At 35.0% G+C, this 15,209-nt stretch overlaps 1 protein-coding gene across 8 annotated transcripts; it reads left to right on the top strand.

Moving 5' to 3' along the window:
- The first annotated feature begins 421 nt into the window (after positions 1 to 421).
- Positions 422 to 6,887, top strand: LOC111396094 (formyltetrahydrofolate deformylase 2, mitochondrial-like). Of its 8 annotated transcripts, none has more exons than XR_002702935.1 (9): positions 425 to 846; positions 980 to 1,092; positions 4,022 to 4,172; positions 4,278 to 4,351; positions 4,437 to 4,596; positions 5,145 to 5,243; positions 5,423 to 5,509; positions 5,895 to 6,075; positions 6,460 to 6,552. XR_002702935.1 is itself a non-coding variant. In XM_023022387.1 (8 exons), exons 1-8 carry the CDS (start codon positions 706 to 708, stop codon positions 6,604 to 6,606), a joined length of 960 nt encoding a protein of 319 aa, XP_022878155.1. In that variant the 5' UTR covers positions 425 to 705; the 3' UTR covers positions 6,607 to 6,887. The 8 variants fall into 8 exon arrangements, 4 of the variants coding, with proteins under 4 accessions (XP_022878157.1, XP_022878156.1, XP_022878155.1 ...); XR_002702936.1 differs by having other exon boundaries at positions 5,895 to 6,029; positions 6,460 to 6,546; XR_002702937.1 differs by lacking the exon at positions 5,895 to 6,075 and having other exon boundaries at positions 423 to 846; positions 5,132 to 5,243; positions 6,460 to 6,887.
- Positions 6,888 to 15,209: the final 8,322 nt, after the last annotated feature.

Genomic DNA, 15,209 nt, shown 5'->3' on the forward strand with positions numbered 1-15,209 from the left:
CAATATTAAGTGTTTGTGTGGAAATCACTTTTTTTCTGCACTCATCTAAAATTATTTTTCATATTTATTGATAACTTTTGGTTATTTTTTTTAGGAACACATTATTTCAAAAATTAATTTTTAGTAAATCACATTCCACAAGTACTAAATTTTGTATTTGAATCACAGTTCCAAACTCCGTATTATTTATATGTTTAAAATAAAAACTTTATGTCTCCATTACAAGATAAGTGAGTTAAGTAGTGAGTAATAATTTGTGGGTCTATAAAATGTTGATAAAAATTATTTATAGTAAACTTAAATTATGATTTAAACTTTATAAAGCGTCCATTAATAAATGAACACCTATATAATTGTTAAAAAATAAAAAAGTAATGATTTACCTTGCATTGGCTAACATAAAGCCAGATTCTTTGTATATTCTTCTTCAGTAATCCGTGAAATATTGCCATAGAATCTTTATTCATTTGTTTCCTAATACATTAAAAGCAAAAATGTGGTAGCCTTCCAAATCCAAATCAACACCCCTTAACGGCTATGATTGACCCCTAACAACCGCAAACTGACAGAAGGAGAAAATCAATAACAATCCCGACCCAGATTTGAAGGCTTGAAGCTAAAGGTCTGAATTCTTGGTGGGCTCTCGTCCATTCAGACACGTACAGAGAGATTGTGTGTGGTGTTTCCCTTTTTTCTTTTTCGGACATGAGCCTTCTCCGAAGATTTTCCCCTCAAGTTCAATTATTTACAAAAAGGTCCTTCAAATCTCTGAAATTTCCTGGTGAATCTCTGAATGAAATCACCTCTCCTTCTCTCATCCATGGCATTCACGTTTTCCATTGTCCAGTAAGTCTGGTTATATTCAGATTTAAGCATATAAATGTTTTATTGATATGAATGAGTGAATATGAAATTTATGTAAGTTTTTTAATGAAATAGGGAGATAGGGATTTGAATTTGTGATTTTTTCATAAAATAGGATGTGGTGGGAATTGTGGCAAAGTTGGCGGAATGCATAGCTTCAAGAGGTGGCAATATTCTCAGCGCTGATGTTTTCGTGCCGGAGAAAAAAAATGTCTTTTACTCAAGAAGGTTCCCCCTCTCGCTCTGTTCGATGTTCTGATATTCTGATGATATTCTGGTTTTATGTTAACTATTTAGTTTGACTCGTGCTAATTAATCTACTTCTGAAGTTGTAATATAGCAGAGAAATAGGTAATTTATGATTAAGGTTTAATATTTGGCATGCCAAGGTTTTTTCATCAATGATTGTGTCTTTGAATTTAATTAATATACATTCTGTCAGGATTAAGAGTAGAACCTGATAAGGATACAGTATTTCCCAACTATGGATCCTCACTAAGATGAGGTTGTACACTGACTAAATTCAGGTCTTATTAAATTTTCCGGGCTGCTATATATACACACACACACACACACACACTTATGAAGATGTTGAAGTATTTAACAAATACTTCAACATCTTTGATATCGGATCTTACATGTGCACATGTTGTACATGCTTGTCTTTTGTATGTTGCTGGTCCACTCCATGTATCAAACTCGAGGTTTATAAGCTACCTTTTCTACTTTAGTTGGGAGAGAACGGTGAACTGCATCCAAACTGTCCTACAGAAATTTTCAGTTACCTTTTCTGAAGAATTGTTATTTTGCATCAGAAGCTGATTTAGAAAATTTTCTTTGGGAACTTTACATGCTCTGCTCTTCTTATCTAGTGTGCAACAATAATCATGTTATTTGATGCAGCTCACACTGTAAATCATCCATCCCAATATTCATTCACAATGAAGTAGCTAGCTAGTTAATAACTTGAAATGTTACTCTGAATGTAGAAGGTAACCAGAGATGTAAATATCAGTATGCTTTGCTTGTGATGTGGATTTGAGTTATCTACATAGAGAAAATCTATGATACTACTAGCAACAAGAAATAGGATAACGGATTTCATTTTTGGCTGTGAATGTTTCCTCTGTGGAGCCTTAAAACAGATCAGAAGAGTCTATTAGAAACATTTTAGAGATCCAGTGTTAGCTAGTCTTAGTGTACGTCTGGCAAGGTGTTCATAAACATGAGTAAATAGTAGTGGAGAAGATGGTTACTATCTGTGGATCCTATGAAGTCTGTGGATAAAAAATGATTTCACCAAAAGTGTTTTTTGACCAAGGTGTTTACAAACACCTACAAAACAATGAGCCAGAGATTGGCTTATTGTTGTTTGCAACATGTTGAAGATTAATGTACTATGTAGTTTAATCTGGAACATGCTCTTAATGTTATTTTTATGCGATAATAAGGGCCAAACATGAGTCTATCATGGAGCACAACAAGAATTTTTATGACAAACTCATGTACAGTGGACTCCATTGTTAGATGTGCACACGTGCTAATTTAAATGACAAACGGTTGTGCACGTTGAGTCTCATTTAATTTGAACACATACTCACCCATCTCATGACCTGGTCCATTGCAGTGGGGGTCTGGGACTCACAAAGAATCTTCCAAGGATGCCAGTTAATAGTTACACATGCTGGTGTGTCCGCCTTTTGCATGCAACCAATGCTATTGGTTTGCTTAAATATCCACATAGTGCCAGCTGAGGATAACAATTTATACTTAAATAGTTTAGTTAAGAACGTTCGAATAAATTCTAAATATTTATCTACAAAGAATTGTCATGGGCAGCTCACTTATCCTATCTGAAGCATTGGAAAACACAATGGTGGAGAAAATATTTGGGCAGGACATTACACTTTTGATAACAACGGTGATGTAGAATTTTCAATATGCGATTGTAGTGGTGGTGGAAATTTCTGTATTCAAAGTGTTTAACATATAATCATGGATCAGAACATGCATAAAATCTTGATGAAGTATCGCATCGCATTGGAGAAATTAGGGGTTGGCAAAATTCCCTGGATCGGATGAGCTGGCCAAATGGTTTGGTTCAGGCCAAGAAACAAAAATGAAATTTCAATTCTGGGTCAACAAGTACCAGCAGGTTCATTCTAGTTCATTTGGTGTACTTAAATGGTTTTTGTGGAGAGTTTGTATAGACAATCCTGGGTAATGCCAGATGATTTATAAGGAAGATGAAATTGGATGAGAATGTCATTGTGGTGTGAAGAGGAGAATACTCTTCATAAAAACTCAATAAAGTTTCCTTCAGAAAGCCAGGTGTGGGTATTGAAGTTCTTTGTTCGTTTCTGGATTAGGCAGTTTAACAAATGCTTTCATGAGATAATGCAGATAGTTTTCTTTACATACCTGTAGGATTTTTATGAAAGGTAAAATAGTATTTTTTTTAGGCTTTATGGACTTGGAAGTGATGGTTACTTAGTTTAACAAAAATATGACACAACCAGTGCTAGGTTGATTGGGTCAAGCAACTCTGCCCACATATTATTAAGCTCCCAGACAGAATTATTTCAAGGTTAATTTAAATGGACCTTAATTTAAGAAAATGGGACGATGTGTTGGGGGTAATACTCCATGAATCAGTGATTGTTTATGGTCATGGCGGTGAAGATTTTTCTTCAATTCTGAGCATGCACATTAGCTGGCAGCCACACAAGTTTTAAACTTGTGCCTGCAGTTCGACTTTGAGCAAGGATATTGATTGAGGGAGATTCATTAAGCACAATTCAGCCACTTCAAACAAAAGAGGTAGGTGCCTCAGCAAAGGGCAGGATAGTCAAAGGAGTCAAAAAAGGTCTGACAATGCTTGTGCATGGCCAAGTTTAAGTAATTAGGAGTAGTGGTCATAAGGTATCACATAATTTGCTCAGGCACATGAAGGGGAGAATGCCGCTATAGATTTTATTTGATAACTACTTCTTTCAAATATATATACTGAATCATAGCATAACACCATTTTTCCCAAACAAAAGCACTGGAGATATTCTTTACTATGTGGTAGATATATAGGTGTTTAATATACTGTCAGTTTGATGTGATTTGCATGTATCCAGTTGTTGCATACAGTAAGTCCTACAATTTTCAGTGAATTTGTCTTTGATCCTGCTAAATGGACGCGGATACAAATGGACGAGGATTTTTTAAAGCTATCAAAGATGTTCGATGCCATGAGATCTGTTGTTCGGGTACCCAGCCTAGACCCCAAATATAAGATTGCAGTCCTTGCTTCAAACCAGGTAAATTATTCAAAACTTGTACTTGGTTGCTTAGCTAAATGTTGTAGGACTGTGCAAAATATGTTGTTTTTTTCCATTTACTGAAGCTATTAATATTTGGTGCAGGACCACTGCCTTGTTGATTTGTTGCATGTTTGGCAGGATGGAAAACTTCCAGTTCAAATCACTGCCATAATAAGGTAACATTGGAGGACCAGAACTTTGTTTAATTTTATTTGGCTTTAGGATGGGACGGCTGTTCAGTGTTAAGTGCATGTCTAACAGCAATCATGACAGAGGTCCGAACACACATGTGATGAGATTTCTTGAAAGACATAGAATTCCTTACCATTTTCTGCCCACAACTATAGAGGACAAAAGAGAAGAAGAGATCTTGAATTTGGTTCGGGATACAGATTTTCTAGTACTTGCTAGATACATGCAGGTAACCAGATTCTTTGATATTTGGTCTCTTCATAGTTAAATTATCTTGTAGCCGCTTCTGTTTCTTGAGCTCAACAACAACAAACTGAGGTTGTGTTGTTGCAGACATGTGGTCATATGTGAGGCACTAATAATTATTATTATTTTTTTATTTTGAAAATGGCACCAAAAAATGTAACACAATCCTTTTAAAATGTACCATTTAGATTATAGAACACATAAAATATCTTTATTTTGCTTTCTGAATATGATTAGTGTTCCAATTGTTAGGTTTGCTACATGGACACATAAATGCATTTAGACAGTCAAGATGACACAATATTTTAGATTTTCTGGTCTTTCTAGTCAATCCAGCACCATGAGTGGGAGAAGTGGCCTCTGCCAGTGAGTCTGTCCTGTTTCCTTTTATAAAAGTTTAAACTCCAGAACTATCATGTTAATTTGTTATGTCGATATTTGGTACTTGTCCACTTTCTTATAAAGAACTGTGTCATTACATCACACAATTGCAGCGACTGTACTTGAAAAATATTTAGTTTATTGATGCAGGTACTCTCCGGAAATTTTCTAAGTAGTTACGGGAAGGATATAATAAATATTCACCATGGCCTGTTGCCCTCTTTCAAGGGTGGGAATCCATCTAAGCAGGTTCAATTTATTTTATTTTTTATTTTTTTACTGTTGTCAACTTATCTCTTCAATGTTCGATTCTACTCTATGTTAGAAGACTGCTATTATGATTATCACTCGTTACATCTCTTCTTTTTTTTCCTCCTCGTGTTCAGAAGTTTGAAATACAAACTCTATCCATCACTCGTTATTGACAGGCCTTTGATTATGGAGTGAAATTGATCGGTGCTACAACTCACTTTGTCACTGAAGAACTTGATACTGGGCCAATTATCGAGCAGATGGTATTTGTTCCAATGTTGGGTGATGCATTTAATTTATATTATAATTGACCTTTGTTTATACCAAGTAGCAACAAATATTGGTTCTTGGTATTAGTGGGCTCAATAGATAACTAAGTTCATTAACTTCATTTCTTTTGCAAAACAGCATGATTATGATAGATATGAGGAGAACATATACTATTTCAATGTGGATTAGTTCTTTAGATTCATAAAGTTTGATTTATATAGATATTTAGTTTCATTTAAGTCGGCCATGCCATAGTTTATCACTAAGCATCATCTTCTCCAATATAATGCATGATCTACAGAGGTACCTGGCTTGTTCATGTGATGGAAACATTTTCATTCTTAGCATTCCTGATTAGAAGAATTCAAATAATCACAGGACCTTAAGAAAATGCACTATGCAAGACTATGAGCTACAAGTTCTAGGTTATGAGCTACGAGGGATAGTTCAGTGGTCAAGCCTTAGATTTGCTCTCCAATGATCATCAGTTCAAGTTCCCTCAGGGCCACTGAGGTGAGTACCTGGTTGTAAACTTCAGGATCCCGTGGGATTAGTCGAGGTGCGCATAAGCTGGTCTGGATAGTCATGGTCATCAAAAGTAAAAATAAAAATATGATTTTGAATTAAAAAAAACTTGTGTTTTGTACTGCTAAATTAGCAGGCTTAGAGACAACGAAAACCATATATAGAAAATGTTTTGACTAAATATATGAACCTTGATGGTGAAATGACAGCTAGACATTATTTCTAAAATAATTTATATTGATGATATGCGGGGAAATGGCACATTAGTTTCAGCTAAAGGTTTGTTGAGAATTCCAGTGTGGTTGTCTATTAAATGTGATAGGAATGACCTTGAGTTTCTGAGTTGTAGAATTCTAGAATTACATGGTGATAAGCGCTAATCCTTAAGGATGACCGAATAGTGTCTTTCCTGTTTCAGGTCGAGAGAGTTTCCCACAGGGACAATTTGCGGAGTTTTATACGGAAATCTGAGGACCTCGAGAAGCAGTGCCTTGCAAAAGCTATAAAGTCATACTGTGAGCTACGAGTTCTACCTTATGAACGGAACAAGACTGTTGTATTTTGAGAATTGTTATATCACAGGATCAATTGCATTCATTTCATCCAAATTCACGTACTCTTACTCTGACCTGGTCACGTGAATTTCATTGCATGTATAATATACAAAAATTAACTTCAGCATTTTTTCCTTCTGATACCTGAAATGATTTGTGGTTAACAATTTAAAGCAAAGAGTAGGAAAGAGGATAATTTGATTCATTGATCATGGATCTTTTAGTTTCTCTAAACTCTCTCTATTTTGATGGATATTTGGACGTGGATTGAATAATCTGTTGAGTTTATTTTTTGGCATCTATAGAGATAGCATAATCAGCTAAGAACTTGGCTTGTTGCATATAGCCATTATGGCTCTTTTTGAGTCGAAAAATTGCGTTGTAATTGGAGTTAACATGCTTTGATTTGTTTCCTTGTAGCTGTTAACGTTGGCTGCACTACATGTTTCTTTGAGCTCTAAGGGGATATATACTTATTCTTGAACTGAACAGTGGAGCCTTAACTGCATTGGGGATGAGTCAGATTTGTATCTTTATTCTTTTCATCTGTGCATGGCTTATTCCCTTTGGGTATATAATCCTACAGTTTCTGGGAACTTAAAACCCGATTTTTCCAAGAACTCTTTATATTATTTGCTTTCATTTTCAGATATAGGCCTTTGTTCTTCACTTGTGCAAAGATTTATTTCCACCAAAAACTTCAATTGAAAAGAAGTCGAAAAAGTTTTTGCTAAAACATTGTCTGAACAAATAATTATGGAAAAAATGAATGAACATAATTTCAACGTTCTCTAGATTCATGACATTATTATAAGAAGCAAGAATTCAAATGGTTCATAGAAAATATGGTTTTGAATTTGAAACTCTGTTTAGAGTTCATAACATTCGCAGGTTCAAGGAGACAATGTCAAGTCCAGAAAAAAATGATATAGAGCATCTTTGACTATGCTTAGACTAATCCCCCCAACTTTGACTTGTCGTAACTTGGCCACAATCTTTAAATTTGAAGCATTTATTTCCATGGTCTTTCTTTTTAGTAGCAAAAAGGTCCCAATTTGACAATCTTCAATTAATAAGCTGGAATTTAATTTAAAAGACGATATCACTCTTTTCTTAAATAAATGAAAAATGGATAAAGAAAATCTTCTTCTTCATTCTGCTTCAACCCACCCTACCACAACAACCCAACTCTCCTCTTGTGATTAAAGCCATAGTTGTTGACAATCATTTTGATGTGGACGCAAGGTGAAGATTTTGTTTCATTCTTATTTTTTATTTGAATATATGGGTAAAACTGTATTTTTAATAAAATTTTAACTAATGGTAAGAGTAAAATTGTCCACTACGGACCTAAGTGCTACTAAAATATTAAAAGATTAATGTTATAAATGCCATGTTTTGAAGAATGGTACCGAGTTGCAACCTGTGTCAAAGTTTGGGGACTTATACTATTATTTTTCCAAGGTTTATTTATAAATAAATCTACTTTTAGGAAAATTAGTAAGTTATAAACTAATATTTTTTAATGCAAAGTTGAAAATAAGTAATATACTTATTCTTACAGTGAAGTAAAATTTGTTGGTTGTACTGGGAAGAATCATACATAACCTATGGGAGGGCACACAATAGCACATTTATTTTACCCAAGATTCTATAAGGCGTAATGTGACAAGATCAAGCCTTAATGTGACAAGATCAAGATTCTAGACTCGCATTAATCGCAGCTTTTGGCATCAATGCCCTCAAAATATGGTTAGCCACCTCTTTCCTGCCTTTATCATATATTTATCATTTTTCCTACGTTCACCATAAATGTTTCCCATCATTAGAATTTTTTGAAACGTAACTATCTCAATTTCATATATAAATCCTTAAATAATTTAAACGAGTCTTAAATTCAAAGGATTGTTCATTTGATCGTCATCATATACAGCGTTGTTTTGTCGTGTCTTGACTCTCTTTTTAATTTCAACCCTATCATGTGACAACATCATTTTTTGTTCTTGTACAATAGAATTATAGCATGTATTTACACTGTTTGGGAAGAGAGTGGTGACCATGCAGACTTTATCCATGCACCGCACCTTTAATTTGAGAGAAAAAGTATTGCTTAGGGGTAGAGCTAGAATATTAGTTCAGTGCGGACGCAATTTTAGCGACACCGAACATCGAGTTTTTTGGCCAACAATTCACAGCACAATTATATTCACAATGCAATTCACCATTTCACAGGCAATATATAATATTTCCAAATTCCAATGAATCAGTGAGCAACTCACAATCCCAGAGGGCCTAAGGCAGCAATGAACTGGAAGTCTGTTTGTCAGGTAGCAATATCAACTGAAGAGCAATATTTAGGCAGTGTCGCTTCAAGCAATTGGAAAGCAAAGTGTTATTTTCCTAAGTTAAAAAGAAAAAAAATTCAAATAGTATTACAATTTACACAAATCAAAATAACATTAAAAATTCAATTTTTAATGTAATTTTTTCCCTGATTAAATTCATAGAACAACATAGAAGAAATACATAGCTCTATCCTAAATATTACATAAATATATTAAATGAAACTAGAAGAGTACATCTCAGTTTCCTACACCTCTCCAGCTAGAACTATCCATTTTTGTCCAAAACCTAATCAATTTCCTTACCTTTTTTGGTGATTCTAGTACCGAATAAAAGAAGAAAATTTTATTTCTTCTCTCCGTGGCATTAATAGTAGAAAATTTCTCCATCACAAGACGCCTACAACCCAAGTTTTAGACATTTTCTTTCACATTAGTTGAGTAGGTGGAGCGGAGGCAACAGTCGATAGAGCCGGAGGATTAGAGGAAGGGTTGAATTGAAATGAAAATTGAATTTGAATGGAATGGGGAATGGGTTGTAATTAGTGGAAAATGGGTGTATGTAATGATGGGGCTATTGGGCTTCCATTCTTGGCCTGGTTGGGCAAGGAATTAACATAAAAAGAAAAATTTTAAAAAAAATTAAAAAATTGGGCCTCGGTGGTTGAGCACGAAAGTTCAGTGGACTTCATTGGGCTCTGCCCATGGTATTGCCCATTGGATATTCGTCATTTACAATGTTTTACTCGCGTTTTTACAATTTCAATATTTTTTACTCCATCGTTTAAAATGACATTGTTCGAGGGTTCTTTGCGAATCATATTGGGGCATGTAGTGTACATTTGGTTAAAGTTTTGTGTTGCTTGTGGGGGTGCACTTTGTGAAATTTTTTCTATTTTTCTTTGGTCATAGTGATGGGATGTAGAGTATGTGAAGTGTTTTTCGTTTATTGTCCAATCCCCCAAAAAAAAAAAAAGTGCATCTAACAATCTCTTTGAAGCAAGTTTATTTGAGCTTTCTTGTGCGTGTTGTGGAAATTTGTTGAGCTTTTTCTTTCCATTTCCATGTGTTGTTAAAATGAGCTTCCTGATTTGGTTTTCGTGTGGTTAAAAATTAAAATCTCTTCCAATTTTCGATTTATTTTTTTTGGCTAAATAAAATCGCACTTTTCTAAATTCTTAAAACAGAAGGAATTTTTCTGATTGCTTGAAAAAGGAGGCAAGTTATACGCTCCATGCTAGTGTTATAGAAAAAGAGAAGTTCTACAATTATAACAATTTTGATAGCTTTGCTCACAGGCCTCTCACATACAAGGGGTGAGCCCACCATTAAAATAATTGTGGGCCCCATCCTTGTGAGAGGGCCGTGAACAATTGTATACAAAAAATGATGTACACTTGGTGTATCTCATAGAGAAGAGAAGTGCTATAATTACAGCAATTTTGATAGCTTTGTTTACAGCCTCTCACGTACAAGAGGTGAGCCCACCATTAAAATAATCGTGGGTCCCATCCTTGTGAAAGGACTATGAACAAAGGTGTACAAAAAAGTGATGTACATTTAGTGTTTCTCATAAAGAAGAGAAGTGCTACAATTACACCAATTTTGACCGATTTGCCTATAGCCCTCTCATATACAAGGGGTGGGCATACCATTAAAATAATCGCGAGCCCCACACTTGTGAGAGGGTTGTGAACAATAATGTACAAAAAGTGATGTACACTTGGTGTTTCCCGTAGAGAACAGAAGTGCTACAATTACAATAATTTTGACAACTTTGCTTGCAACCTTCTCACATACAAGGGGTGGGTCCACCATTTCGAACTATTTTTTTTATTACGTAGCTGTTCAATTCAATGTCCTTGTTCGTTTTGATATTTAGTTGGTAATTTCTGGTTAATTTGTCAAGTTGTAAAGTTATGTTTTCATGTGTGTGTGAGTTTTTGTATTTTCTATTTGCCTAGATTTGTGATATTTGAAGGTCCCGAAATTTTGCTTTGTTATTATTTTCTGTAAAATTATGTTCTGAAGAGGGATGGTTGAGCTAGAAATTTTGTTCACTGTGGGCATAATTTAATCAAGGTAGGATTTTTTTATCATGGATTTAATGATATTATGATAACGTTAAAAGTGACATAGCAACAACACTAATAAGATAATCATCTTCTTCCTTAGTCTAGGATTAGTGGAAAGGTGTGCAGCATCAAAATTTACTTGATTCAATATCTCCCTATCAACAATTATTACAAAAGATTTTCTTTAAAGGAACTTCTTCATTAGAGATTCACTCTAAAATAAACAATAAATGTCTTGATAGGCAACTCACAATCCCAGAGGGCCTAAGGCAGCAATGAACTGGAAGTCTGTTTGTCAGGTAGCAATATCAACTGAAGAGCAATATTTAGGCAGTGTCGCTTCAAGCAATTGGAAAGCAAAGTGTTATTTTCCTAAGTTAAAAAGAAAAAAAATTCAAATAGTATTACAATTTACACAAATCAAAATAACATTAAAAATTCAATTTTTAATGTAATTTTTTCCCTGATTAAATTCATAGAACAACATAGAAGAAATACATAGCTCTATCCTAAATATTACATAAATATATTAAATGAAACTAGAAGAGTACATCTCAGTTTCCTACACCTCTCCAGCTAGAACTATCCATTTTTGTCCAAAACCTAATCAATTTCCTTACCTTTTTTGGTGATTCTAGTACCGAATAAAAGAAGAAAATTTTATTTCTTCTCTCCGTGGCATTAATAGTAGAAAATTTCTCCATCACAAGACGCCTACAACCCAAGTTTTAGACATTTTCTTTCACATTAGTTGAGTAGGTGGAGCGGAGGCAACAGTCGATAGAGCCGGAGGATTAGAGGAAGGGTTGAATTGAAATGAAAATTGAATTTGAATGGAATGGGGAATGGGTTGTAATTAGTGGAAAATGGGTGTATGTAATGATGGGGCTATTGGGCTTCCATTCTTGGCCTGGTTGGGCAAGGAATTAACATAAAAAGAAAAATTTTAAAAAAAATTAAAAAATTGGGCCTCGGTGGTTGAGCACGAAAGTTCAGTGGACTTCATTGGGCTCTGCCCATGGTATTGCCCATTGGATATTCGTCATTTACAATGTTTTACTCGCGTTTTTACAATTTCAATATTTTTTACTCCATCGTTTAAAATGACATTGTTCGAGGGTTCTTTGCGAATCATATTGGGGCATGTAGTGTACATTTGGTTAAAGTTTTGTGTTGCTTGTGGGGGTGCACTTTGTGAAATTTTTTCTATTTTTCTTTGGTCATAGTGATGGGATGTAGAGTATGTGAAGTGTTTTTCGTTTATTGTCCAATCCCCCAAAAAAAAAAAAAGTGCATCTAACAATCTCTTTGAAGCAAGTTTATTTGAGCTTTCTTGTGCGTGTTGTGGAAATTTGTTGAGCTTTTTCTTTCCATTTCCATGTGTTGTTAAAATGAGCTTCCTGATTTGGTTTTCGTGTGGTTAAAAATTAAAATCTCTTCCAATTTTCGATTTATTTTTTTTGGCTAAATAAAATCGCACTTTTCTAAATTCTTAAAACAGAAGGAATTTTTCTGATTGCTTGAAAAAGGAGGCAAGTTATACGCTCCATGCTAGTGTTATAGAAAAAGAGAAGTTCTACAATTATAACAATTTTGATAGCTTTGCTCACAGGCCTCTCACATACAAGGGGTGAGCCCACCATTAAAATAATTGTGGGCCCCATCCTTGTGAGAGGGCCGTGAACAATTGTATACAAAAAATGATGTACACTTGGTGTATCTCATAGAGAAGAGAAGTGCTATAATTACAGCAATTTTGATAGCTTTGTTTACAGCCTCTCACGTACAAGAGGTGAGCCCACCATTAAAATAATCGTGGGTCCCATCCTTGTGAAAGGACTATGAACAAAGGTGTACAAAAAAGTGATGTACATTTAGTGTTTCTCATAAAGAAGAGAAGTGCTACAATTACACCAATTTTGACCGATTTGCCTATAGCCCTCTCATATACAAGGGGTGGGCATACCATTAAAATAATCGCGAGCCCCACACTTGTGAGAGGGTTGTGAACAATAATGTACAAAAAGTGATGTACACTTGGTGTTTCCCGTAGAGAACAGAAGTGCTACAATTACAATAATTTTGACAACTTTGCTTGCAACCTTCTCACATACAAGGGGTGGGTCCACCATTTCGAACTATTTTTTTTATTACGTAGCTGTTCAATTCAATGTCCTTGTTCGTTTTGATATTTAGTTGGTAATTTCTGGTTAATTTGTCAAGTTGTAAAGTTATGTTTTCATGTGTGTGTGAGTTTTTGTATTTTCTATTTGCCTAGATTTGTGATATTTGAAGGTCCCGAAATTTTGCTTTGTTATTATTTTCTGTAAAATTATGTTCTGAAGAGGGATGGTTGAGCTAGAAATTTTGTTCACTGTGGGCATAATTTAATCAAGGTAGGATTTTTTTATCATGGATTTAATGATATTATGATAACGTTAAAAGTGACATAGCAACAACACTAATAAGATGATCATCTTCTTCCTTAGTCTAGGATTAGTGGAAAGGTGTGCAGCATCAAAATTTACTTGATTCAATATCTCCCTATCAACAATTATTACAAAAGATTTTCTTTAAAGGAACTTCTTCATTAGAGATTCACTCTAAAATAAACAATAAATGTCTTGATAGGATTCAATACCCAAAAAAAAAAAAAAAAGGAAATTATCAACCCAAAAATTTGGTGCATTCATAAAAGTAATCTCTCAGTAGGATTGGATATTTAAAAATCTAGCAAAATGTTGGACTAAATTTTTTTAAAATTATTTTAATACAATAGTATTTGATCCATTGGCATAACATATATATCATAATTCCTAAACACAATAATAAAAATAATATTTTATTTGTCTCGATGGTTGGAGTTGGGATCAAGATATCATAATTACTACATAGTGATTAATAGATGCGCTTTGTCTCACATGCTAGTGAAGGACCAAGAAAGTGTAAAACTGGAAAGTAGTAATATGCAAAAGTACTAGAATAAAAGCATCAGTGTGTTTGCTTGAAAAACGCTCCGACAAACAGCTAGAGAGGAGCTCCACGATGTGCCAATTAGATAATGATGACAAATCCATAGAAGGCAACAAAGTCTTTAACTCCTCTCGGAGTTTTTGCAAATCAAGACATATGTGGGATTGGCAAGGATGGTGTGAGAATATGGTTCTCTTAACTCCATTTATTCAGATTTTTGTGGACCGTTGGATGAAGATCGACAACCGGGATTTAATCTTGGGGGAGATGTTTTGACTTGATGGTATTGATGGTGACACAATAAGGCTCCCCACGTTTTTGGCAGAGGGATGGGTCTTTCCTTTTCTTCCCTTCTTAAGTCGACTCCCTCTCCTTTCTCTATGGTCTCTCGATTTTAGCTTGAAGGTGGTGGGTTCTTTGCCGGTTTTTCTCTCTCTCTCTCTCTTGGAAGGTGATTTGCAAGTCATGGAGGGCTGTTCTTGAGCCTGTAAAATCAGCCATAAGGAGGAGAAGAAGCTGCTGAAAGGAGGAAGCAGAAGCTGTCCAGATTCGGCCATATGGGTTGTGTTATTTTCGATTTCGTATTTTCTTGGTTTTACCTTAGAATTTCTTCTATTGTTTGATGTTTTGGTTGATTGAACTCGTAGGATCCCCAACAAACTAGTATCAGAGCTAGGAGGAGTGAAATCTGTCCAAAAATCGATCAAAACCAGCAAGGAAATCGCTACTCCATTTTCTGACCGAATCTGAAAAATTCAAATTCCGGTCAAACTATTGACTTTCTGGCGAAATGGAACCTGGACCCATAACCAGCAGACTGAGGCGCTCCTTGTGGTGGGGCGCGTGACCGACGGCAGCGGCGGCTCCGGAAGCGGCTGCACACCATTAAAATAATCGCGAGCCCCACACTTGTGAGAGGGTTGTGAACAATAATGTACAAAAAGTGATGTACACTTGGTGTTTCCCGTAGAGAACAGAAGTGCTACAATTACAATAATTTTGACAACTTTGCTTGCAACCTTCTCACATACAAGGGGTGGGTCCACCATTTCGAACTATTTTTTTTATTATGTAGCTGTTCAATTCAATGTCCTTGTTCGTTTTGATATTTAGTTGGTAATTTCTGGTTAATTTGTCAAGCTGTAAAGTTATGTTTTCATGTGTGTGTGAGTTTTTGTATTTTCTATTTGCCTAGATTTGTGATATTTGAAGGTCCCGAAATTT

The sequence above is a fragment of the Olea europaea genome, chromosome 6 (genome assembly GCF_002742605.1).
Source record: "Olea europaea var. sylvestris chromosome 6, O_europaea_v1, whole genome shotgun sequence".
Lineage (NCBI taxonomy): Eukaryota > Viridiplantae > Streptophyta > Magnoliopsida > Lamiales > Oleaceae > Olea > Olea europaea.

Coding starts and splice junctions, on each gene's coding strand:
- LOC111396094 (XM_023022386.1), top strand. CDS start 706: ATGAGCCTTCTCCGAAGATTTTCCCCTCAAGTTCAATTATTTACAAAA. Junction 847..979: donor TTCACGTTTTCCATTGTCCA/GTAAGTCTGGTT, acceptor TTCATAAAATAG/GATGTGGTGGGAATTGTGGC. Junction 4,173..4,277: donor CAGTCCTTGCTTCAAACCAG/GTAAATTATTCA, acceptor TATTTGGTGCAG/GACCACTGCCTTGTTGATTT.